At 44.6% G+C, this 24,778-nt stretch overlaps 2 protein-coding genes across 13 annotated transcripts in view; one reads left to right on the top strand and one right to left on the bottom strand.

Annotated features, from left to right (window-relative positions):
- Positions 1-15,361, top strand: etnk2 (ethanolamine kinase 2). Of its 3 annotated transcripts, none has more exons than XM_031875937.1 (9): positions 1-386; positions 5,594-5,731; positions 5,829-5,950; positions 6,373-6,513; positions 9,139-9,281; positions 12,388-12,471; positions 12,553-12,713; positions 12,817-12,890; positions 13,578-15,361. In XM_031875937.1, the coding sequence occupies exons 1-9, from the start codon at positions 177-179 to the stop codon at positions 13,648-13,650; spliced, it is 1,146 nt and encodes a 381-aa protein (XP_031731797.1). In that variant the 5' UTR covers positions 1-176; the 3' UTR covers positions 13,651-15,361. The 3 variants fall into 3 exon arrangements, with proteins under 3 accessions (XP_031731797.1, XP_031731799.1, XP_031731798.1); XM_031875939.1 differs by lacking the exon at positions 1-386 and adding an exon at positions 419-688; XM_031875938.1 differs by lacking the exon at positions 1-386 and adding an exon at positions 2,330-4,483.
- A 4,300-nt stretch (positions 15,362-19,661) lies between these two features.
- The window catches only part of sox13 (SRY-box transcription factor 13), a 45,423-nt gene continuing 40,306 nt past the window's right edge, over positions 19,662-24,778 (bottom strand). For all 10 annotated transcript variants that reach the window (XM_031875909.1, XM_031875913.1, XM_031875911.1 and 7 more), the window contains 2 exons: positions 24,516-24,732; positions 19,662-23,367 (listed from right to left, as the gene is read on the bottom strand). In XM_031875909.1, coding sequence (XP_031731769.1) covers positions 23,088-23,367; positions 24,516-24,732 — 497 coding nt within the window. In that variant the 3' untranslated portion in view covers positions 19,662-23,087. The remainder of the gene's footprint in view (positions 23,368-24,515; positions 24,733-24,778) is intronic.

A 24,778-nucleotide genomic window follows, 5' to 3' on the forward strand; every position in this document is an offset into this window, starting at 1 on the left:
CCAAGTAGGAGGAAATGGTACAGTTGGCTGAAGAAAACCGGCGACGAGCATCAATACCCGGCAGTTTCACCGCTTGTCCAGCAGCCGTCGAGCAAGATACATCTCTCAAGCCGAGCTTCGTTCATTCACTGACACACATCAGCATCTAGCGACTTCATAAACCAAGCAGCAGTTGCATGCCGCAATTTCGAGAAATATCTGTGAAGGGCTCGGAAATTAACGTTGTAGACACACGTAGGATGGAGACGCAGATACATGTGCCCGTCGGTTCGCCGGTAATTAGAAAAATCCCCATTTTCGTGGACGAACACAACGTGACGGAGGGGGCGATGAAGCTCATTAAAGAGCTGAGACCGGCGTGGGACACGAGCGACGTCAAGACCAAGGTAACGTTATCCGCTAAGCTAGCCGTGCAGAGCGTGCTAGGCTAGTTTAAGAACGACAGCTCCGCAGCATCACGGAGGCAGCCAGGAGGAGGGCCGTGGAGACAAACCCACCGGCTATGTTTTAATTATGTTAATTAACGACACACCGTCACCTGCACCACCTTCCTAGACCATAAATGAAGCCGCCTCGTGTTTTAAATGCTGTTGCAGTATTTGTTAGCGAGATAATATGGAAACGTTAGCTGAGCTAGCGAGACGCTCTCTCACTGAAGAACTTTACGCTAGCAGACCGACGTCAGCAGGTAAGTTACCTGAGAGGACGGCGAGGACACGTTTGTGTCACAGACCGCTTTATACGTCCAAAGTGCACAATACGTGTCACCAAATGTAGCACGACGGCCAAGTCACGGTCGGCTTAGTGTCGGTGGCGAGCTGGTGACGTGATGCTTGGGTTTTGGTTGAGAGACACGGTGGAGCAGACACACCTTAATGAGGCTGCTATACAGCTGGTTGAACTACTGACAGTCAGCATTCTTTATTATGTCTCGCTGCTCTCTTGTCGGATGTTTTTAATCCAGTGTGGATGAATGTTAGTTCAGTATTAAATAGAAACATTAACATATAGCTAGCACTGTGTGCAACCTAGTTTACTACTAATACCTAGTAGGGGTGTAACGGTACTTTAATACATGATGTAGCGTTCACAGTATTGTATGTTTGGGTTTTATTCTTCCTGAAAGGTGTATTGACTACAGTTTGAAGCTTAACTTAAAGTTGAACCTATTTCAAGTTGTAATGTTCATGTATTTTCAGTGACGGAGATGTTCTCGATGAGGATACTCAAATTGCTTTGCCCAGGGGCCACTTTTGCAAAATGACAGGAGGCCAAGGGCCCTGTTAATGAACAGACATTAAACCTTCGCACTGGCAGTTCAAAACCCACACAAATTATATAATGTTATAACATGCAAAAGCATCTCATTTCCACTTATAGAGGCCACTTTACATACTGTCAGTCTGTGTATATATAGATATTATATTGTTGTGTAGGAGCCATTAGTTATGGCTGTGTATTGTATCTGTTCATAGTGGGAGCCTACCTCAGGTTGAACAGTGTGTATTCATGTGGCAGGTCATATGTATATGGGGCACAGGTGCAACAGACAGCTGATGATGCATGAGTGACGGGGCGACACCAGAGAGACACCAGGAAGATAAGTCGGTTATCGTATCATCATCTGAAAACCTAATTACACGGGAACCTCCCTAATTACACAGGAACCTCACCCGAAAGTCAAAGAGCCTGGAATCTCTTTATTGAAGCGAGTAAGAAACAGGATCTTCTCCCACACAAGGGTTTCCAAACCCTTTAAACACATCAGGTTGTTGTTAGCAGCAGTATTCACTTTACACAGTAGCAGTTCTATCTCTTCACTATCTGTGCTCAGTGTGCTGACTGTATGTGAAACGTTCCACTGCTGTGCAACAGGAATAAAATGTTTCAGCACGTTTCAGCAAAAATGTCTGTCTTCATGACAGTCAGAGCATGTGAATGCAGCTCTACTGTTCATCAATATAATGCTGTGACTCAGAGGTGATGATGGTTACCCAGCGATCAAAGAATAATGACACTTTACGCACAATTTAGGTGCATTTTCCCTTTAACTCACGAGATGCAGCATATTTTATACTTAATGTGAATATAATTCATACTTTGTTGGCATCTTATTCTGAAAACCGGATGTTCGTCTGAGTCCTTCACTCGCTCCCGATCTGTGCCGTTTGAATGCGTTTACCGTGAATTTCAGCATATAGGTGCACTAACATGTAAGTGTCTGCTGAGTTGACCACGGAGATCTGAGTGTCTGCTGACTTTACCGCAGCGATGTCCAGTAGTCTCCATTCCTCCACCGCTGCCAGTGAGCAACGGACTTTCAAAATAAAAAAAATGCGTTAACGCGCTATAAAATAATTGTCGGCGTTAATTAATGCGTTACTGCGATAACGCGTCAACTTGCCCACCACTAATTATATCTATCTATCTATCTAAATCTTATAATGAAAACGTGAGTAATTGTTGCAGATGTTCATAAAATTGCATTTAATATATTTTAACAAATAAAAAAAGTTGTACCTACACACTAGAGACTTTTGTATAGGCTTAAAAAATAGAAAAACAAAATTAAAAAAATATTTTGAAATTTGTAATGTAAATATAACAGATTCCTTAAAATGGGGGCTAAAAGATATTAACAGAAGTTTCTGCCCATCACTGAAATATTTTTCCTCTTCTTTTCAAAGGAGCATATGAACCCATGGTTGGCATTCTGCCATCAGTTTCCGTCTTTGAACATTATACTCTGTCAGTTTAATATTAAAGAGCGAGATCAGTTAATGTCCAGTGTTTGTAACTGTAATAAAACCAGTACAGCACCGATAAAATGGCTGCACAATTTGCATATTTAAGTAATATCCATCGGCACTTACAGGATGTCAATGGACTCACTGCTCACCATATTCACAGTGTGTTTTGTGCTTTTATGGAGGACTGTTAATAATGAAAGAGAAGCAGTAACAGATTTATTTCTATAATAACATATTTGTAACTTCATGTAGGACGTGAGCTCAGGACCAGTCACTGCTTGTTTTAAAACTTTTTGAGAATAGACCCACAGATCTGAGGTCAGTTAACATCACCATCACGTATGGGCTGCTGGAGACCTATTGCAGAGATATGACCTCATGTTAACGTTTTACAAAAATCTGTCCAAATGAATGATTCCTGAGTGTATTTAGCAGAATGAATGAGATACTCGCGTGAAGAGTTTTGTCTTATATAATGCTTAATAGTGGAACATTAGTTGATTGATTCCTTTCTTTTCTTAGGCTATGAAGATATATTTTCTCCATCTGTGTGTTCATGTTAATGAAAACGACAGATCAATAGGGCTAGGTATCGGTACTACCAAAATAAGCCCAGTACTAGGTAGCATCAAAGCTTCTCCAGACAATCGCTTATCATCGATCCTTTTTGAAGCCCAGATGTGGCAGCGATCAGCAAGCCTCTGTCTGTCTGTCTCTCTCACACACACACACACACACACACACACACAGAGCTTCCATTCACATAATGGGTACTATCCAGTGAAGTACTCTGTATCACTTTAAGGTTGCTGCTACTGGCATCATCATTTTTGAAACAATACCCAGCCCCAATATCAATGTCGGCACACAAAATCACACTAAATACATCAACGAATTAAAGGGAAGAAAATAACATTGAGTGTGCACGCACACAAAAACTTGGAATAGTCGATTATTCCATTATTGTATCCGTCGCTGGTATACATTTTGAGTTCCAGCCACTATGAAACCAACATCTCTCATCACCACAAAATATCACACATGAACGTTTGTTCAACAACACACTCCCTGAAGCTTGTAAAATGATCAAGTGACTGGTGTGTCGTGGCCAGGTCAAAGTCTTTGGTGCGACGACACCATTTACTGCCATTAACCTCCGGTGTCACGGTTTGAACACAGTCGACACCGACCACGTGTTCACAGCCCGCTGGCCGATCTCTCCGGATCCTACACACACACACCTCTGCACCAGAGCTTGTGGTGTTCACCTCTACGGGCCGGACCAGCAGCGCTTTTCTCCAGGTCTCTACAGACCTCCATACGGAGTTTAGCAGCTGCACAACTGGCAACATATTTGCTAACGAGGTCACGGCAGGAAAATGAGTGAGGAGATTGGTTGAGTTTTGGCAGGATGTTTTGTTCGGTTGTTTTGATGGGAGCGGGAAGCACTATGAGTGTTGGAGAGCAGCAGGGCAGCGCTGTTGACAGAAACACCTGATTAGCCCCCCCCCCCCCCCCCGCCACCTGGGCAGGAAGACTTTTTCACTGTGAATGCAACACTCTCCACACAGAGGACAAGAAAACAGCAGAGCGTGCCAGCGGCAACAGAGCAACAGTGTCCTCTTTCAGCTTTCTCACGCTGAATGCCGAATGATTCACCTCCGCCTCAGAGGCCTTGCAGTCGGACCGCGTGCTCGCTGATGGGAAGAAGGAAAAACAAAGCGTCAGGCGGCGTATGGCTGAATGTTTACCTCTGTCTGGGTCCAAGCTTATCGCTGTCTGTCTACGTATTGATCGCCGGCCTTAGCGGCGCATTGTGTGGCGGGGAGAAGGGATCATGTCAAGCGGTGGCAAAGGGCGCGTACACTCGGGTGTGTGCGGTCATAACAGGGATGCCTGCGCACCCATCTTTGTGGTCAGCCACGTGTGGAATGCCAGATATGTGCGAGTGAGCGGCTGGGGGGGGGGCAGCGTGTATGTTGTTATTGTGCTCGCTGCAGTGGGATGGACCGGCCCCGCTGGTTTCCATTGGTGTGATGTTGCTCGGATACTTAATGGCCTAGCTTTAGACACAGAGGGCTTTTTTTTGCTTGCTTTTCATTTTCGAAAGAGGCGTCGGATTTAACTTGTTGACCCGCTGGCGCTACACCCGACACCACCCTGCAGACGAGTCGAGCGGTTCTGTCTGCGGTCGGCGGGGGGGATGGTGTGATTGGACGTCCGCACCCGACCCCATCCTCTACGCCCCGCCGTGCTGCGTTCAGGACACTCGTCAAAGTCCTGTGCTTTAACTTGCTGGATTTATGACGCCTGCAAACTGTAGGATCTCGTCCTAGCATGCGTTTTGAGGGTCTGCATTGCTGTTATGAACATGTAAAGCAAAAATATATTTACTGTTTTTTGAGTGTAGTGTTGTTGGGCAAAAAATCCCTGGAGATGCATGCTGGAAATATGCCTGTAATAAGCCAATACAGTACATTAATGTATTGTAAGCGTCATATCATTAAGACATTGATAGGACATCAATATATAGTTTATACTTCATATATAATATTAGTTTTTAAATGATTGAATGTGTCAAATAAAAGCTAATCAAAAACTGCTTGGCATTGTCGGTTATCTGCGGTCTGAAGGCATGCATGACCGTGGTTCAGTTAAGAATGCTGCTGCGTAATAACGTTTCCCTCATCAGAGCTGCATGGTGTCAGCGCCGTCGGTCCTGAGCTGAAGACAACCGATGGCTTCAGAGAACTAATTCAAGATGTTTTTCGGGAGCCGCAGTGGTGCTGTGCAGTCAGAGGTCGGGGGTATTCTTCTCACGTCTATTCTTCTTCCTCCTCCAGCTCTTCACCGACGGAACCACCAACAAACTCGTGGGCTGCTATGTGGAGGACAGTCCAGAGGACGTGGTCCTGGTCCGGGTATACGGGCACAAGACCGAGCTGATTGTGGACCGAGACAACGAGCTCAAGAGCTTTCAGGTGGCGTGAAGGGTCGCCCTCTCCTGTGAATTAACAATGCCTCGGGATAGTTTCTCCCATCTAAATCTTGTTATTTTATTTCCTGTGTCTCCTCTAGGTGCTACATGCTAACGGTTGTGCCCCTCGCCTCTACTGCACCTTTCAGAACGGCATCTGCTACGAGTTCATGCAGGGGGACGCTCTCGGGACGCAGGACGTCAGGGATCCTTCCTTGCTCAGGTAGAGCCGCGGGACCGCTCTGCATTTATACTGTAGAATAGTGTTATTGTGCTCAGAATCCTCCGAGGTTTTCTACATTCCACATAGAAACACAAACTACGACACAGGCAAGAGGCAAACGCATGCGAGTCTCATGCAAACATTGCAAAAACAAAGATAGGTCTGGAAGCAGAGGAGTTGCTCTCGTCACTCTATTACTACAGCAGTTATCGTAATGTGCTCAAAGCGATCAATACTACCACTTAATGTGGTCACACACATTGTCCTGGGTGTTGGCTTTTAAACACTCTAATGTGTGTTACACAATGTACTCAGTTGACTCTTTCCAGAAGCTTCTTTATAGCTTTAGACTAATACAGGATAGTCAGCAATGTTAAAATGTAGCCACACTGATAACCGTGTGTATCTGTCCGTCTCCTCAGACTGATATCCGGGGAGATGGCTCGTATCCACGCCATCCACGCACACAACGGCTGCATCGCCAAACCCAACCTCTGGATCAAGATGCGGAAATACTTCTCCCTCGTGGCCACCGAGTTCACCGACCAGGCGTCCAACGTTAGGTGAGATCCGGCTCCTCGGTAGTTCTTGGTAGGAGCTCACTTGCACATACACACTGTGATAATGATGCAAAATGGCTCCTGAATTTGCCTGTAACATGAGTCAGTGAAGTAGTTTTATCCAACAGTTTTGCACCAGGTTGTAACAAGTAACTCGGTTTAATTTACTAGTTGCCTGAGGTAGTCGATCTAACTCGTGGTGTCATAATTCATCTCTAATATCTGTCTGTGTTGCTGTGAAAACATCTCCTTCAAACAGCTCGATTTATTCAAGTTTCTCACTAGAACTACATTTTTCAAGATCACGTTAAAGTTTACCTTCGCTGAACGCACCATAACGTAACTGACTGCCACCGTCCTGTCAAGTTAAAAAAGGATTGGCTGTTTACAATGTAACACTATCAGAGATCGGCGACTAGAAAAGTGCTGATGTCCTGATCGTCAGTAAAAGTTAATTTCACACTGTGATGGTTAATGTTAAACTTTGTAACTAGGGGGATCCGTTCCACTACTAATGACTACTGAACACACGGCAATGTTGGCCAGTCGGTCCACCAGACCGGCCAACGTTGTATCACTTCTTCATGTCCGGTACCGCAACCTTGAGTATCTGCTGATATCCATCCGATTGCGTCTCTTTCACTAAGCTGTTGATGATACATTTTGTATTGATGCACTTTGCTTAACCTAGTCATCTAAAATATATATGTTGTTCTCCTCCCCTAAAGGTAGAAATACAGAGAAAGGAATTTAAATTCCGGTCTAAAATACTGGATATAACTCGACATCAAAGTAGCCTTCACTTTAATGACGGTTGTGGACCGATAGTTTGAACTTATGGATCTCATCAGATTTGACTTTTTTCTCCTATAAGAACGAGCAGAAGAACCCGTTATGGTTCTAATTAGCACCTTTTATTTCTAGGAGTGTCGTATCATCGGCTGCGTTGTGAACTGAGCCGGTTAAACCTCCATTCTCATTTACATATTTATTTTATCTCATGTCAGAAGTCATTCCCATAATTCATAAGTCATAAACCCAGGTCAATGACGATACTACCTATAGTTATGGCCACATATAAAATATAATGGCTGATGTGATTTATGAATCACTCTGCTTCTGACCTAATAGACTTTAAATGGAGCAGGTCGACATGGCCAAAACGTTCTTTTCCAATATAGGTTGTTTCATATATCGATAACAATATGTAACATGGTAACGCCTATTGTTGGATGCTCTGTCTGAATTAAATACGTGATTTTATTATAGAAAATGATTTCGAATGTTCTTGCTATTATCAGTTCAGACAACTTAATCGTGTATCGCGATATCTCGGTACATGATTTCATCACGACATGATTCCATTGAAGGTAGATGGATTATCATATTGAATTATCACCCAGGCCTAACTGTTAATAACTCCTAGAACGTATCCACTCCTACAGCGTAAGGCTGGTGCAGTTAGTAGAATATTGTATAGAACTTTGATCTGTGGGAAAGAAGAAGGGAGTTCAGGCTGAAGACGGCTCCTTTTTTTGGTCTCGGCACCGGACCCCTCGGAGGTGGAGCGCTTCATAACCTGGCCAGCTGCCCGGTCACAGCTGATATCTCTGTTCTGATGGCTGTTAGATTAAGTCCAGCATGAGGCTTATGTAACTGTAACAATAATAGCCGACTGGATTAGGGAGTCTGAGGCATGCAGCGGGCCAGCAGATGTTTGCTCAGCTCAGTGTATCGGGTCACTGTGCTCTCCTCCTTGGTTACGCAGACAGCCGGCGTGTCCCAGTCCCGGGCAGCCGACACTTGTTGCATTTTTCGATGAACCGGCAGAGATCTGCGTGATATTTCCCTGTGTGATACGGAAACATGCCGCCCTCCTCCGTGTGATGTCTTTGCCACACAGCAGGCAGGGATTGAACCTCTGGGACTCAGGTAGAACTCTCCGAGGAGGGAGGGAGGGAGGGGGAGAGGGAGGGAGAGGGGGAGAGAGAGAGGGAGAGAGAGAGGGAGAGAGAGGGGGAGAGGGAGAGGGAGAGAGAATTAAGCCCATTACAGTTAGCACAGGGGTCTCTACTCGGCTGAGACGCTGACTAGGCTACTTAACCCTTTCTCCACTAGCCCATGAGGCCACTTTCATCACATGACCACAGGTGAGCGTCGTATATTCCTAAAGATAATAAACCACAAATCGTATGTTTAGAGTCGGAGACACAGCAGTGTTGCCATAGTGACTCCGCAGCACCACGAGTGTCCACAGAGAGCTTGTTTCTCTGTAACCGAGCCAGCGGAGCCCCACGGAGCCCCACGGAGCCCGTGTGCTCTTTGTGTGTGTTGGTCTCAGTTGTTTTCTCTTCGCACGTGTCCCCGCTTTGTGGTGACGATCCCAAACACAAGGAGAAGCTGTGTGTCATGGTCTGGACCAACTAGTGTCGGTGGCAAAACCACAGACACGTCACACAAGCTGCCTCGGCTGGTAGCCATGCTCGTTTGGCCCGCGTTGTGTTCGCTGACACTCGTGTTTGCATATTTTTGTCACAACAGTCCGAGAAGAGAAAACTGTGGAAGAGTGTGTGTGTGTGTTTGTGTGAAATTGCTGACTTCTATCCCCGTCTCTGCGTCCCTGTCCAGGATCCAGCAGGAGGTTCCCAGCAAGGCGGTGCTGGAGCAGGAGATGGTGTGGATGAAGGAGCACCTCTCCACTCTGGGCTCCCCCGTGGTGCTCTGCCACAACGACCTGCTCTGCAAGAACATCATCCACAACGAAAAAGAGGGTAGGCTGCGGGGACGAGGGGATCCCCTGAAGACTCTGTACTTCATCGGGGCATGGTTTTGCAGGACGTAGTGTTGCACGCTTTGGCCCGTTTGTCAGAACGCAGAACTAAAATGTGAACTGGTTTGTTGAAAATGAGAAGTTGGACTGAGTGGTAAAGCATGGGCTAGTTTTATTTCTAAAGCCTGGAAATGTAGGCAAATCCATGCATCCAGTATGAGATCAGGTATAGGAGGTATTTTACTGTAATGTGTGTATTTGGTGTCGGACAGATTTTCATGTAAATCAATACTCCTGAAAGGTTGATATCAGAATATACAGTAGACTTTTGTTGTTGGGCATCATTTAGTTCTAAATGTCAATATGTTTTAGCACTGTTTAGTTGAGCATGTTTTCCAGTATGATGGTTGATGTGAGTCATAGGTTAGGTCAGACATGTCAAACTCGAGGCCCGCCACGTCATTTTATGTGGCCCGCGAATCCGCCAGCTTCTTCTTTTTTTTCTTTACTTTTTGAAAAAAAAGACTTGAAAATAAAAATATCCCCATGGTCGAAATTACGAGATAGAAATTTGAAATTATGAGATAGCATGTTGTCTGTGTACCGACATTAAAACTATCACAACAGGTGAACAGGAGAGGCAACGGCCCGTAAAGCGGTTTTCCGCTTTACGGTTAAAGTGATTGAGTTGAAAATGATCGACAAATAATCCCAAAATGTCCACGAAGAGAAAAATTGATGCAGGGGGAAGAAAATGTAATGAAAGATGGGAAAGCGAATACATGTCTGTGCTTCAAGGAGAAAAAACGATCTGTCTTCTGTGTTATGATGCGTGTCGGTGATGAAGGATACAATTCACGTCGGCATTTTGACACCAAACACGGAGCTAAATTTAGCCTCCAAGAAAAACATCAAATTGTCCAAGAATTAAAAGGCAGACTGCAATCACAGCAGAATATATTTACAAAAGCTACAGCCCAGTGCATGCTAAAGGTCTGTGAGCAGGTGTGCTCCGACCAGATACAGACTTTTACAAATGTCAGTTTGTGAAGAAACACCATCGCAGACCGAGTTCAGGAACTAGCAGCAATCTAACAACACAGCTAGCTAAGAGATGAGCAGGTACTCGTCTTCTTCATTAGCTGTTGATGAAAGCACAGACAACACGGATACATCATACATTAGTGCTGGGCGGTATGACCAAAAATGTGTATCACGGTATTTTGTAAGATTTTTTTTTTCGCGTTAACGCATTAATTAATTAACTCCGAAAACTAACACAAGAACTGGCCAGCAGCGGTGAACAGCTGTTTGTGTGGCATGTCTTCCGTCACTTCCTGTTTCCTTCACCTACATTCCCCTGGGTCCTAAGTCCCTCCATGTACAGCTTCTTATCACCCTCTATGTACCAACGTACATTTCTAACAAATACCACACATATTACACGGTAATCAGCGTTGCATTTGTGTCTGACCAAAATTCCCAAAAAAGCATCCAAGGACCGTAATCACATACACTCTTCGTATTCCAACACATGTTTTCGGCTGAGGTGATGGAGTAAATTGCTAGTGTTGCCACCAGAGGCAATAACAGCGGCTCGACAAACTTTACAATATATCGTCTTTTGATCTACGTCAAATTGCATCTCTGGTCTCTCTCTGCTCCTTCTGCATCGCTCTTTTCTGTTCTTTAATGTAGCGACGGAGCTTCTTCTAGCTGTTAGCAGACTGTTGTGCTAGCGAGCAAGCTGTACCCAGCATGCCATTCGGCGGTGTAATTTTATAAATGTACAATTATTAGTGTTACAAATTGTTTGTGTCACAAACTGTTGTGTCGTGGTGTTTTGCCCTGTTAAAGATCGTTAGTTGTGGGTTATTAATTGTTGTGTTATAACCATGATTAGGGGTCCCTCTCAATACACTTAAGACAACTAGCTCCGACCGCAGCGGCCTAAGCTGCGAACAATATATTTTGCTGCCAGTTGAAGAGCGACAGCAGTTGTTTCGGCTATGCACCGGTATGACAGTGTGTGAAAAATAAATATCATACGGGAAATTAAAACCGCCCAGAACTATCATAAATCATCTATCAGTGTTCATAAGAGGCTGAAGGCAGACTGGACCGATGTAGCTGCCGTGCACGGGACGACGACGGGGAGGGACATTAGTGATGCAGAGAGGTGACAAAAATAGCTTTGAACAAAGTTAATGTAATAACTTGTGTTTGATGATATTTGTCTTTGTTATTTTCTTTAAAAGTTTGATCTTTGATAGAGTAATGTGGGTTTCTTAACCCTAAATTAAAATGATTTATGTTATAACAACAGAAATATGCTTAAATATAATTTTACATTTATATAACTGCATGTACAATATTTTTACACTTCAATAAACAATCAAATGCAGACACAGTTATTTACCAATATGTTAGGGAGTAGTTACATTTACACAGTCTTACATTTACAACCGGCCCTTTGAGGGAAACCATGATGCTGATGTGGCCCGGAGGGAAGATGAGTTTGACCCTCCTGGGTTAGGTCGTGTAAAATTCTAGTGGCGGTTGCAGCATAAAAGTGTCTCCCCGTGATCCCAAAAAATGAAAAAAGTCATCTCTGTTTGAAGTTACAGTCAGAGGCATGAGGTCTCCAGTAGGTTCCATCTCAGGGGTTAAATCAAATATTGGGTTCACAAACAACTTTTTAGGTTACGGTTTCACCAGCTGATCCAAAAAGTGACTTAGCGAGCCGACGAGAACGCGCAACGGGTACAGAACACGCAGGACATAAGGCCCCGCCCCCACAGTTCAATAGGAAGAAGGTTACTTCCAAACAGACTGCTTCCTACTTCCCAAACCACATATGTGTTGAGGATGTGGAGCAATTGCTGATCGCAAATTTCTTCTGGGATTTTTTTTCTTTAAATTATTTTTTTTTTTTGACTGTTAGCTATTTTATATTATTATTTCATCATGGCGTCCCGCAGGACGTTAACCAGCGACAACACTGAACCTTTTACCTGAATGTCGTCCCACGCCACAGCCCGAATGTTAGTGAGCAGCCCCCCCCATTAACGTGGTTACATTGTCGACGTCGTCTTGTCGTCTCTCAGGTCACGTTCGCTTCATCGACTACGAGTACTCCAGCTACAACTACCAGGCCTTCGACATCGGCAACCACTTCAATGAATTTGCAGGTTTGTTGAGACCTCGGTGTGATTTTTACCGTTGTAATCCACATAGCGTGGTTTATCATGCGTGTCCTTGTGCTTGGTCAGGAATGGCGGAGTTGGACTACGGGCTGTACCCCAGTTGGGAGATGCAGATGGAGTGGCTCAGAGTCTACCTGCAGGCCTACAAACAGTTCACCAAGAAAACAGGGGACGTCAGCCCGCGAGAGCTAGAGACGCTCTATGTGCAGGTCAACAAGTTCGCTCTGGTGAGGAGGAACGTGTGTCAACACACACACACGCAGCATCTCATACACGCTCTCCAGTGTCTCACATTACTTCACCTGATCTCTGATTCATGTCTCTCTCAAGGCTTCTCATTTCTTCTGGGGCTTCTGGGCGCTCATCCAGGCCAAATACTCCTCCATTGACTTTGACTTCCTAGGGTAAGTCGCCATGTGACCGTTTGTGTGTGTGTAATCCCCCCCCCCCCCCCCACACTAGGATATTACATGATAGGTCGGCCTGTGTTTGAAAGGAATCGGTCCGTGTGGGCTAAACGAAGCATTATGAAAGCAAAGGCCAAGTCTCATGTCCTTTGTGAGCCTCCATACCTCTTAACACTTCCTGTCCACAACCTGGTACCACACCCAGCAGCTAGTATGCCTCCCCTAGTGGTTCACAGAGAGGTGGTAGACCTAGAGAAGGCAGCGCGAGGGTGAATATCACTCTCACTTGGCGTGTTAGACTGTCAAAAATGATTTTCAATGGTTGAACATTCAGAACAGCCTTAACAGTGATGTTGGTCATACATTACACTTTGATTTGATTATTCTTATTCAAATGAATGCAGCCAGTTTGTTTGTTTTTTTTCAAAACTTCTATTGAGGTTTTCAAATGTCCCGTGATTTCACTTCAGTTTAGCGGCTAGAGGGGCCTCAGTGGGTCCTCCCAAGTGTTGAATATCAAGGGACAAATAAATCGACTTTATCTATAGTAAGAACGCGTTCTGTATCAACATGCGTCAGTTAAACATTTGACATTTTGAGAAACTGTCATTCTAGTTTTCATTCCCTCAATTTAAAGCTTGGGTTCCTCCTGTACCGTCATCGCTCTGCTCTTCTGTCCCACAGGTACGCCGTGCTGCGTTTCAACCGCTACTTTGAGACCAAACCAGCGGCCATGGCCCTGCAGATCCCAGAATGAGAGGAGGCGGACAGGAGACAGGAGGGAGGGTGTAGCAGGTTGTATTTTTTTTAACGCTGGGAACTCTTCTCCACGTGGGCGGGCTGCTGACGGACTGCTGCCCGGCCTACCCCGGCATCCTGTTCTTTTTTTGTTTTCTGCCACGAGCAGCGGCCGCTCCTTCATCGCTCCAACTCAGCTCCTCGTCTGTCCCAGGCTCTAGCTCGAGACCGATAAAACTTCCATGGGTTCCGTGTGTGAAAGTGTGCCCCTGCGTGCGTTTGTGTGTCTTAATGTACTCCGATGATTCTCCGGCGTCTTGCATTCCCTCTTCGGTGCAGCTGAACAAGGCGTTATTGACCCAATACTCTGGCGCCCCAAAATGTTCCACAACGTCGGTAATGAAGGTGAAAAGGGGGACGAGACGTCTAAAGAGGAGTTTGATGGCGACACCGACGGATAGCTTGTTCTGCATTGTGTCTGCGGCTCAGTGGCCTCGTTAGGGTTAGAAACATTCCACCTGGGATTCCTCCCATTGCTGCATGTGGTGTGTGTGATGACAGCGTTCCTCCTTTTTCTTTTTTCTCCTTCTTTGATGCTAAGTGCTCGTAGCTGCAGTTCTTCCGCATCTCCCAGAAATCACCTGTGCATCAAACACTGGGGGGGGGGGGGGGGGGGCGGTACTCTGTCGCCTTTCCTCTTGATATATATACATACTATATCTTTTCTTGTCTTTGTTGAGCTTCTGTCACTTCCTCTTGTAGTTACCCCAAGCAAGCTGCTGCTGCTGCTGGTAGACACGTGACACAAGCTTGTGTGTGCTGGTGGACTTCTCCCCAGACGAGGAGCAGCAGGAGGGAAAGCTTTCCAAGGACTGTTGTGTTATAGCAATCGGTGCTAGAGATGTAGCTAAACGTGCATTTATTTATTGGTGTGAAGACGGATTGTTTAACATCTCAGGTGAAACATCTCTCCGGTTTGTGGTTGCTGTAGTGAGCGTTGCTTCGTGTTGAATTGGGCAGTGACACGAAGCAGGAGAGGAGGTAGACGCTGGGTAAAGAACAGCGGACCTGTGTTAACGTCACGCTGAACTGTGTGTGTGTGTGTGTTTTCCACCTACTTGACTTTTATGGTTACAGCGAAGCGCTCCGTTTAACTTTCCATTTGGATGTTCCAGACCTCTTGGAAAATCACCACCTCAGTCACCCCCTCATGCCTCTCCTCCCATCACAGTTTAGTTTGTATCTGTTAGAGTGAGGCAGTAGCATGTTAAACACCAGAGGCTGCTCTCAGGCCTCGCACTGTAATCTATTCACATCCCAGATGTATCGGACACGCATTGTGAGCCGTAATCGGACGTTGCGTAAGACATTGTTGGGGTCAGATCGAGTATGGCTTTCAAAGGGAGGCAGGAAGTGGTTATGAGTCGACCTTGTTGCTGTCATGATATCAACTTTCACTCTGATGGAAAAGCATCTGACGCACCACAAGTGTGGTCATTTCAAAAAAAAACAAACACGGACACACCAACGTGATCTCAGCTCGATGCAGACGGTCCGTGCTGTGATGCTGTGATGCTGTAATACGTGGTTAATGTGGTTAACGTGGTTAAACAGCCACAGTTGGCTTCAGGCAACAAAACTACTCGGTTAGGGTTGGAAAAAAACTTGAGTGCTAGGGATGCAACGCCATGTGACTCGGTGACGTAGCGTCACATGATGTCATTGGTCAAAAAAAATAACTCCATCTTTGGTTTCACAAGAACGCCCCCCCCACACACTCTTAAATATTCAGTTTACAATGATTTATCTAAGCTGCTAATCAACACATTAGACAGGCTTGATGGCATTTTCTCAGTTTTTGCTTGAAATATTATATAGTTTTTTTTTATTTTTTTTTTTATCATATAATCATTTCCGGCTAAAAGCTTCTCCAGAGTCACAGGAGACGTCCAGCTGTTTCCACAGGCGGAGCAGTAGCAGCCATTGCCTGTAGATGTAGATGTAGAATGTTCCTCACTCATTGTGGACACTCAGATGTAACGATACCTCTCCTTTTTATTCAGCTGGCCTTCTGCCTTCTTTAATCTGCAGATCCATCATACATCATATCTTCCTCTGAAGCTGTTCGTCCATGCTGGCCTCCAGTAAAAGGGGGCGTGTCCTCTCGTCACACACACACACACACACACACACACACACTGCGGGATATCCGTCCCCTCAGACACCCAGCAGGGGGAGACACTGAGCCCTGACCTTTGTCCCCCCCCTGCAGGTCTCATGTAACAGACGGGCTCAATAATTTACAGAGTGAGCAGAAGATGGTTTATAACTGATGGTTTAGAGTCAGAGCATAAAGTGTTTTCAACAGGGTTAGAGAGTCACTTACAGAAAGGGGCTCTCGTGTGACGACAAAAAGCTACTGGTCTCAAATCAGTGCATCAGTGGTGCACTTTAACTGTAGGATAATCAAGAGGCCCTCGTGTTAGTCGAGTAATCTGCTTAGATTTTCAGACAAAAGCCAAATTAGTGAACTTGCTGCTTGAACGCACAATCCTCGTAGGAATTCAGCCTGGATAGAAAATATAAAAAGGCAGTTTGCACTCGATGAATGTCTCCATCCACTTAATGGATGACACCGACCCTGAGTGGAACTCAAACTGTTGACACAGTTTGGTTTTTTTACGAGAGAAGGGTCATGTTGATCTAGTTTTCCCTCTGAAAGTGAACACTGGAGCAGTCGGTGATGAGCTAAATGTGGGGTCGACCTGAAATCACATTCCACACAGACTGGAGGTTGTCCCTAAAAACTTTGCCCTCTTTTAGAAGTGGGCTGATATTTTAGCAGCTGCTTGGCCCTTGGTCACCCTAACCCACTGTGTTGTTTCTATTGCATCAAAAAGTTTGGTACCAAAATCATATTTACTCCGGTGTGTATTCTCACACACTGCATTGTAAAACTACTGAAGTGACCTCATCTTTGCACTGAAGAACACATGGACACTAGTAACCATACAGTATGTTATAGGCACAGTCCATCAAAATCCAAAACACTCTGAGTGAGCGTCTTCAAAAAGTCGCTTAACTCCAGGCTTCAAAGCACTGTTTCTAACCGCCTTCTTTACCTGAAAATGTCAAGTCTATGTAAACATAGCTAACAGTGATGTCACAGTGTACCTAGTACACATCCACATCACTGCAGCCAAACATTAAACCAGTACGAAATGTTCAGTAGGCGTTAAGTTACTCTACACAAACTGGCACTGGACAACAACTCAATTGAAGTGATTGATTTAACAGAACAATTTCAACTCGAGGTTCTCTTGCTAGCTTTTTCGGGAGCTTTCAATTGCATTACATGGGCTGTATTTAGAAAGTGCATGCTGTGCTAGCAGTGTGCACTGATGTGGCTGAGATGTAGCATTCAGTATGCAAACAAGCAGAATATACAGTAGGCCAAAAATACCCAGATGTACTGATTTGGAACAAAACTTCTCGGTGTGCATCAGACCAATCCGCGCCTACGGTATCCCACAATGCAAAGCGCTGGAGCGGCACAGTCTATTGTCCCAACAACAAGTTGCCATGGAGATAGGTGTGTTGACATGTTAGAAAACGTTTAAGTTAAAAATGATATGACTTGACGTTGCATGTTTTTGCCTCAGCTGCATACTGTATACTACAAGTTATTTCTTATTCAGGATGACGTTGTTGACAATGTCCTCATGACATCACACAGTGGGTCAGGTGAAAATGAGCCAATCGAGAAGTTGGTGTTGGCATCCAGTGAAGTCATTGACAGCGTGTTTAAAGACCAATGAATGCATTAAGGTTCCATGTGTTCATGTGTGTTTGTTTTTTTTTTGGCGACCCAGACGTCTGAATCTGTTCCACGCAGGCCGTCAAAGACTTCCCCCTCTCTACGTCGGGCCTTACGTGGAGCTTTCGAGCCGTTTAACAGGGTTTATTTATTGAGTGCATCTGTTGCATTTCGCACCTTTTTTTTTTTTTCTTTTTTTTTTTGCTCTTTTCTAATCATACCAAAATGTTAAAGCTTCAGAGGGTTTGCACTGCAGTTCATTTGAGATTAACTATTTTTATGTGTGCGTGTACTAACTTGATTTTAAGAAACACTGTACAGATAACTGTTTTCTTTTGTTTTTTTCTTCCTTTGTATGCTAATATGTACTATTTTGTAAAGTGCTTGGAGCGCTGTCTGAAGGGACGCAGCGTTCCGCTCGCACCATGTGACTGTAAATGTGCTCATCCGACTGCTAGAGGAGACGGAGGATGTAAATACTGTAAGAAATACTGTGAAAAAGCTTACTGTACAGTGATCCTTCACACCTGTGGGAGTGGCGAAGAATTATTTAACAGTTAGTAAATATTTCCATTAAAATGTATAGAATAATAAATGAATAAATACAAATTGTCTCTGTGCTTTTGATTGGTCTGCTCTCAAACTGTTCTGGGAACCCATTCAAAAAAATAAGTCTCCCTTTGACCTCCTGTTTGCGTCTCCGTGCCAGCTGACCTGGTGCCTCGGCCTTAACAGGAGGGAAGGAAGGAAGGAAGGAGGAAACTTGTGCTGGGGGACGTCCTGCCAAAACACACGGAGGCCAAAACAGTACAGTATAGTGCTGACTCCTAACATCCCCGACATTGAGCTTTTCACCTCTCTTAATAATACAGACTTCATCTGTATTATTCTACTCCCTCTCTCACACCATCACTTTATTTTAATACTTTGGCAGCCAACTCCAGTTATAAACGATCAAGAAATAAAACAAGCGATTCATTTTTGAAGTGGATGAAATAAAAAATATTCATCCAATAGGTCGGATATCGGTAGCATCGGCGTAGGAAGCATTGGAAATTGTGAGTGGGACAATCGAATAGGGAGTTTTTTTATTTATAATTTTTAAATTAATGTCACCTGTATAGTGGTGCCTTTAACGGGTGGTTTGATACTCTGTCTGGCTTTGGAGTGCTGCAGGAATGAGTCTCATAACCCAGAAACGTGTTCGCATTTTTGCACTTCCGGTCCCCTCGTCTCAAAGTCGATAACGTTTATGTGAAGAGATTTTTACCATTTTGTCCTACGACATAAAGCACGTCGGTAAGCTTTAAGTGTCTTAAACAGGCTAAAGGAGATCACCATTACCCTGAACTATTTAACTATAGCTTAGTTAAGTGGTGGTGACGTGAGGTCTCGTGATCGTGGTGTAGTTCCTTTATAGCCTGATGTTGGCTTTTTAGTTCTGCCGATTGCATTCATAAGAAAAAAATCAATGGTGTTCATTCTTGAAGACTGTCTTGCGTAACGAATCGTGTCAGTATCCTATACTGCGTAAGCCACAGCTCATTTCCTGCATTGATCCAAAATTCAATTGAGAAATCCCATCGTCCTTTTGAGGGAACCAGTGTGATGCTAACTCACAGCACCATAGAGAAAAATGATACATGTTGGGTACAATGGGTACATTTTGTAATTTCATCCAGAGGAAGTAGTTGGCCCCAGCTCGCATATTTGAAGACATTAAAAAGCTAAAAGTACAGAATGATACATGATGCTGAGAGCCAGTTATCTTGGAGCCTTTGTTGACTTATTGACGGAAGGCATCAACACAACAACCGTTGACCACCTTTCATGGAAAGCAATAGTTCATACTAATCACTTCATAGTTGAAGATTTTAATAAAAGAAAAAATAGCTCACAATGTGATCCAGTAAAAGTAGAAAATAGATTTTTTTTAAATTGTAAATGTTTATTTGGATCTTGGCTCAACAGCATTCAGTGGCTTTATTTCAGCTACTTAAATAGTTTAAAAATGAAATCACTGAAACGCTGTTAAACGAGACTTTGTTTAATGCATTCTGGATACTTTTCTCCGTCTCTCACTCGCCGAGGAGGACAAGGAGCGAGCGCGGATGTATAAAGTGTGCCAGCAGATACGCGAGTTTAGCCGTAGCCGTAATTAGTGGTATTAGTTACGGGTGTGCTTGGCAAGTTAACACATTTTCAAATGTTGCATGTTGATTTACTAAGACTTTTCCAATGTGATTAATCAGTTTACACAAGATGCTAATTTAGCTGCTGAGACGTGGGGAAAATACAACATGGACGGGTGCGTTGGGCTGATATAATGATTTAATCCAGGGATGAGCTGAATCACTGTACCAACTGAACCAAAGACCTGTGAGGAGAGACTTGTCCCGGTCTCAAACACACTCGAACATACTTTTAAATAAAGTGAAAAATTCATACCACACACAATTAGCACAACCAATTTATTGTCTTTCAAGAAAAAAAACAGAAAAACAACGCAAAACTCTGAAAACATAGAGAAACGTACACATTTAAATTACACAGGCTCTTATAAACAAAATAAAGTCTCTTTCTATATTTACATCAGCAGGGGCAACGACAGGTGACTCCTCAGCATGTCTCCGCTAAAATAAGATAAACATTTTTCCTCTGATATTCATCTCTGTGCACAAAAGCCGCCATCTTTACTCTACACAGCCCTGACCCTGATTGTTTAAGATGAGCCCCGAACTGCCATGTCTGAAATGTGTCTTTTTCTCCGCCATTTTGATTTGTCACCATTGCAGTTAGCTAAAGGTGGATCGACCACAGCGGTATTTAGGTACGCTAAGTTTTTGTTAAATAGTCGTAACGGTCAATATGGTTATTGACTGATGAGAACAAAGACACCAAAACTATTCGTTTGCTCAGAAGTGCTTCAAAAGGCTAATAGCAATTTTTTAGCTAACAGTAACATGCTATTAGCTAAAACTACTACTATCAAACTTACTTCCTGCTATTAAAGAACGTGACTTATGCTAAGTGCTAACATGGAGCCTAATATCGTGCTAAATCGTTAGCACGGAGCACCATAGCCAACAATGTACTGAGGACCAGAACCCGTTCAAGAGAGAATCCCATCACCTCCGTTAACTCCAATGGTCCTTTTTACAGCAATCAATAGCTCCCGATAGTTAGCAGCGTATGCTAGCAGCACCGGAATGGACCGTTCGTGAGGTCCAAGGTTTGCTGATAACAGTTTAAGCTAATGAACCACACTGGATAAAGTTAGCAACGCGTAACGGTAAACGAGGCAAGAGAAGCCTATGAATTGTAACTTCTGTTTTCTTAAGGTCATTACATCAAACAATCTGTAGTTAGAGGGATAATAGCTTCTACATATTTTAGTTTTTTGCAGAATAGGGCGATTTAAATATCTGTATTGAATATCATATTTTATCAGCTAAATTTAACATGTTGTCGTGTTAATGCAGAGCTGTGGATGCAGGTGATGGAATGAGCGTACATACATTTTGGAGTACGAGCCATTACAATAAAGTTAACGGTACACAATAATAAGGAAGAGAGATATTTTTGTGATACATTGCTAGTGGAATGGATTTAGAATGCATATCTGAGACTTCTACACACTCTATAAACAAAAACATAACATAGGGTTAAGTTATGTTTGGCTTTGTGTCTCTGTTGCAGCTCAGCTGACTTCTGATTGATGGATATGGGAGAGGGAAGTTGGAGGAACTATGTGAGATTAAAAACAAGTTACTTAAAACAAAACACTGATGTCACTGCATCCATCTGTCGGTGTTCTATATGAATATTGTAAATCGCAGTTCTGTCTTAACGATCTAGTGAGTCACGTGATGATCAAGCGTTTTGAACTTCCGTTGACGGGACTCTCTTTAAAGGGCTCTGCTGAGGACAAGTGGATGACTTTGGTTTCTGCGTCCTCATGAAGTTCCCCAGGGCTTCAGTCACCCCGAAACTTTACTTTCCATTTCTTTCACTTTGCACTTTGCATGCTCATAACCATTAATTGCCCTTTTCCATATCTCTGTAGCAGCCACTGTAAAGAGAGTACGTGCTGCCAACGAACAACAGCTCCCATTTGATGTGATTGATTCGTCTCTCTGTTAAGATGTATGAGGAACGGGAAAATAAAAGATTCATTAAAATGACTTTCTGCTTTCAAATATGAAAATAATTCCAGCGCAGCTTCAGGAAATTCGAGAGAGGCCCTGGTGCGCTAGTACCAAGAAAAGGACCAATTGCTGAAAAATCTGATATGATGATGTGTGTGAATATTTTCTGCAGTGCGGCAGAAAGCTGCATCTCAAGAGCAGCAAAAAAAATAAAAATAAAAATAAAAAACAATTGGATACACGGATAGGATGTGCTCAACACGACAATCAATTAACACTCAAAGAAGCAAACACAGAGGTATAACAAAAGAAATCTGGTGAGGCTGAGGTCAACCCTCCGTGTTGTGGGAACTGATAAGACACACAAATACAGCATATACAGCACAGCGCGACTGAACAGTGGGAGGTGGGAGGACGACGAAGAGGAGGGTTGCATTGTGTTACTGTACACTGACTGGGATGCAAATAAATGACTTCATTGGCAGTCTGATTGTAACCCGTTCGGCTGCAGTGAGAGATCCCTCCCCTATTAAAGGTCTCTGTGATTTAATTAGCTTCAGAATAATTCTATGCTTTTTTTCCACACTTACCTTCGTGTGTGAAACGTGCTATACAAATAAACTTGCCTTAACTGGAACATGTACCGATGACAAATGTATTTTTGAAGGTACTTGTCCCTAGTCTAAGTACATCATCCAACCCCACTTCAAAACACCCAGACTATCCCTTTAAAGAGGCACTGCATCATCTTTAAAATGCTCCAGCGTTGAATTCATTAAAAGGGCAATTTTCCAGGTTCAGTTCAGTTTACTTGTCATGAGGAGAACGATGTGAAAACAGCTGTTCAATGTCTTCTGTTGCTCTGTCCGAAAAATGACCCCGATGATGTCATCAGGGGGTTATCTGCTTGATATTAGAGATTACAAATCTATACTAGAAAAATCTGAGCTAGGAAAATGGGAGTAAGAAGCGGTAATAACCTAAATGTCATGTAGTAATAACCAGCCTTTACCAGCAGGGGGCGGTACTGACATACTGATAACAAATAGTGCCGGCCTGTCGCTTCAACCGCAGAGAAGTGACTCGGCTGTCCAACAGGTAAGAACAGGGAAGCTTTCCTGTGGGGACATTTCGTAGGACATTTTGTAGCATTCCTCATGCTAGAAGCATGATGAATTAAACGATAAAAACCTTCTACGTTCTGTATTCTACAACAAAGCAGCTGGTGAAATGTCTATGAAGAGAGATGAGTAAGATAAGAGCTTGCCTTTCTGTGTGTGCGTGTGTGTGTGTGTAGGGCAGCGTCTCACTGAATACAACTGTTGTACAACACATCTCTTCACTTTAGTCCTGACAGAGGGGCGATTTTCTCATTACCTCCAACTCTCGCCCTTCCCCCCCGTCCGTCCTCCATCTTTCTCCTCTGACCGTCAATCAACTAAGGGCACACTTCCACTCTCATCCCTCACCTCCATCCCCCCCCCCCCAGCTTCAGTCCGTCAGGAGCACCAGTTCCCCCTCGCTCCTCTCCCCCCCGTCGCTCTCCTCTCCTTCGCTGTACGGAGGGCGCTCCCTCTCGCGCTCCCTCTCTCGGGGCAGGGAGGTGGGCGTGGCCTGGCCCTCCACCCGACGCAGCGCGGGGGGTACCTGCGGCAGGTAGTGCTCCAGCAGCGCGGGGTGAAAGGGCACGGTCGCCACCGAGACCGAGCTGGCGCCGCCCGGGTACTGGCCGTCGCTGTGGGAGTAGTGGAGCTGCTGTGGTTCCGTTTGACTGGAGAGACGGGAAGGGACACGAGTGCAGTGAGATAATAAATAGCATTACTTCATGCTGCTACGTCAGTTTGGTGACATTCTGAGTCATATGATGGAGGTTACGATAAACCAATTGGCCCGGTTGAAACATCGGTACAAAAGACCAACAAAATACAACAAGCTTATGTACAAAAAAAAGTTGGGGGGGGGAGAAAGTTAAATCTGATTCCCATGGTGTATTTCAGCAGGAAACACCCAACTGGGCTGACGGTTGTGTTACATGTGCCACTAACGACAGGTGGAAGCAACACAAAAACAATCTGCAGCGTAAATCCATTTTCTGTCGGATTCTGGGTCAATTTCTGGATGAATTCAGTAACCATGGTACCCTGTATGGCGGCTGAGGCTCATGGGTAATGTTTGGACCCGTGCCAAACTGCAAAACAAAGCTGAAATAATTGAAAACTGGTGGTCATAACATAAACCTATATATTCTTTACATTATCCGTGGCAAGTCACACAGTTTGCTCTGCCCTCAGAAAGTAGAAGCTGCTCAGCTTAGCTGGCCAACCTGCAGTACACACACACACACGCGCGCACACACACACACACACACACACACACACAAATAACAAATGAAAATATAATGGTCTTTCAAATACTTTGAATAGAAAGCGATCAGAAAGAAGGCTAAGACCGTCGTGACATTCTGATATTGACGTTTTATATGTGAAAAGCAGTCTTCAAGACGTGGTGAGTGTATCTGTGACGCAAAGGGAAAAATAAACAAAGAAAAAAGACAAACACTCAAAACCAACCACACGTAACAGCTCCAACCTCCCAACTCCTCCAGCTTAACTAGTTGGAGGAGTTAGCGGGGAACAATGGCGAGGGATGCTATTCATCTCCAAGGACGGACACAAAAAAAAAATGAAAAAACACAGCGCAGCTGCGGTATCAATACTCCACTTTTGTTTGTGTCTCGGAGAATAAAAGAAGAGCTCTGGGAGCCGCGGGCATTGTCTGCGATGTGTGGAGGTGCAGAGAAGACTCCTGTCAATGGAGTGAATCGTCAAACGACGTCTGCCAGGGACAAACTCTATCGGTGTCTTGTGAGTCGTGCGGACCACCTCCGGCCTTGGTGTGCGCTCGCGCTGTTTCATCTACCTGTGCGTGTAGGTCGCCCTCTGCTCCTGCCGGCGGTTCTTCATCATGGCCTTGTACTCGCCCACCCGCAGCCTCCGCCCCTCCACGATGCAGGTCCGCTTGGGCCGGGGTTTGTACTTGTAGTCCGGGTAGCGCTCTAGATGCTGCCGGCTCAGCCTGGCCTGCTCCTCGTAGTAGGGCTGCTTCTCCTGGTTGGACATGCCCTTCCACCGGGAGCCTGAGCATCAGGACGCATTAGGGGGGGGGGGGGGGGGGGGGGGGGG

This window comes from Anarrhichthys ocellatus, unplaced genomic scaffold (genome assembly GCF_004355925.1).
Source record: "Anarrhichthys ocellatus isolate YVR2014 unplaced genomic scaffold, GSC_Weel_1.0 scaffold100, whole genome shotgun sequence".
Taxonomy (NCBI): domain Eukaryota; kingdom Metazoa; phylum Chordata; class Actinopteri; order Perciformes; family Anarhichadidae; genus Anarrhichthys; species Anarrhichthys ocellatus.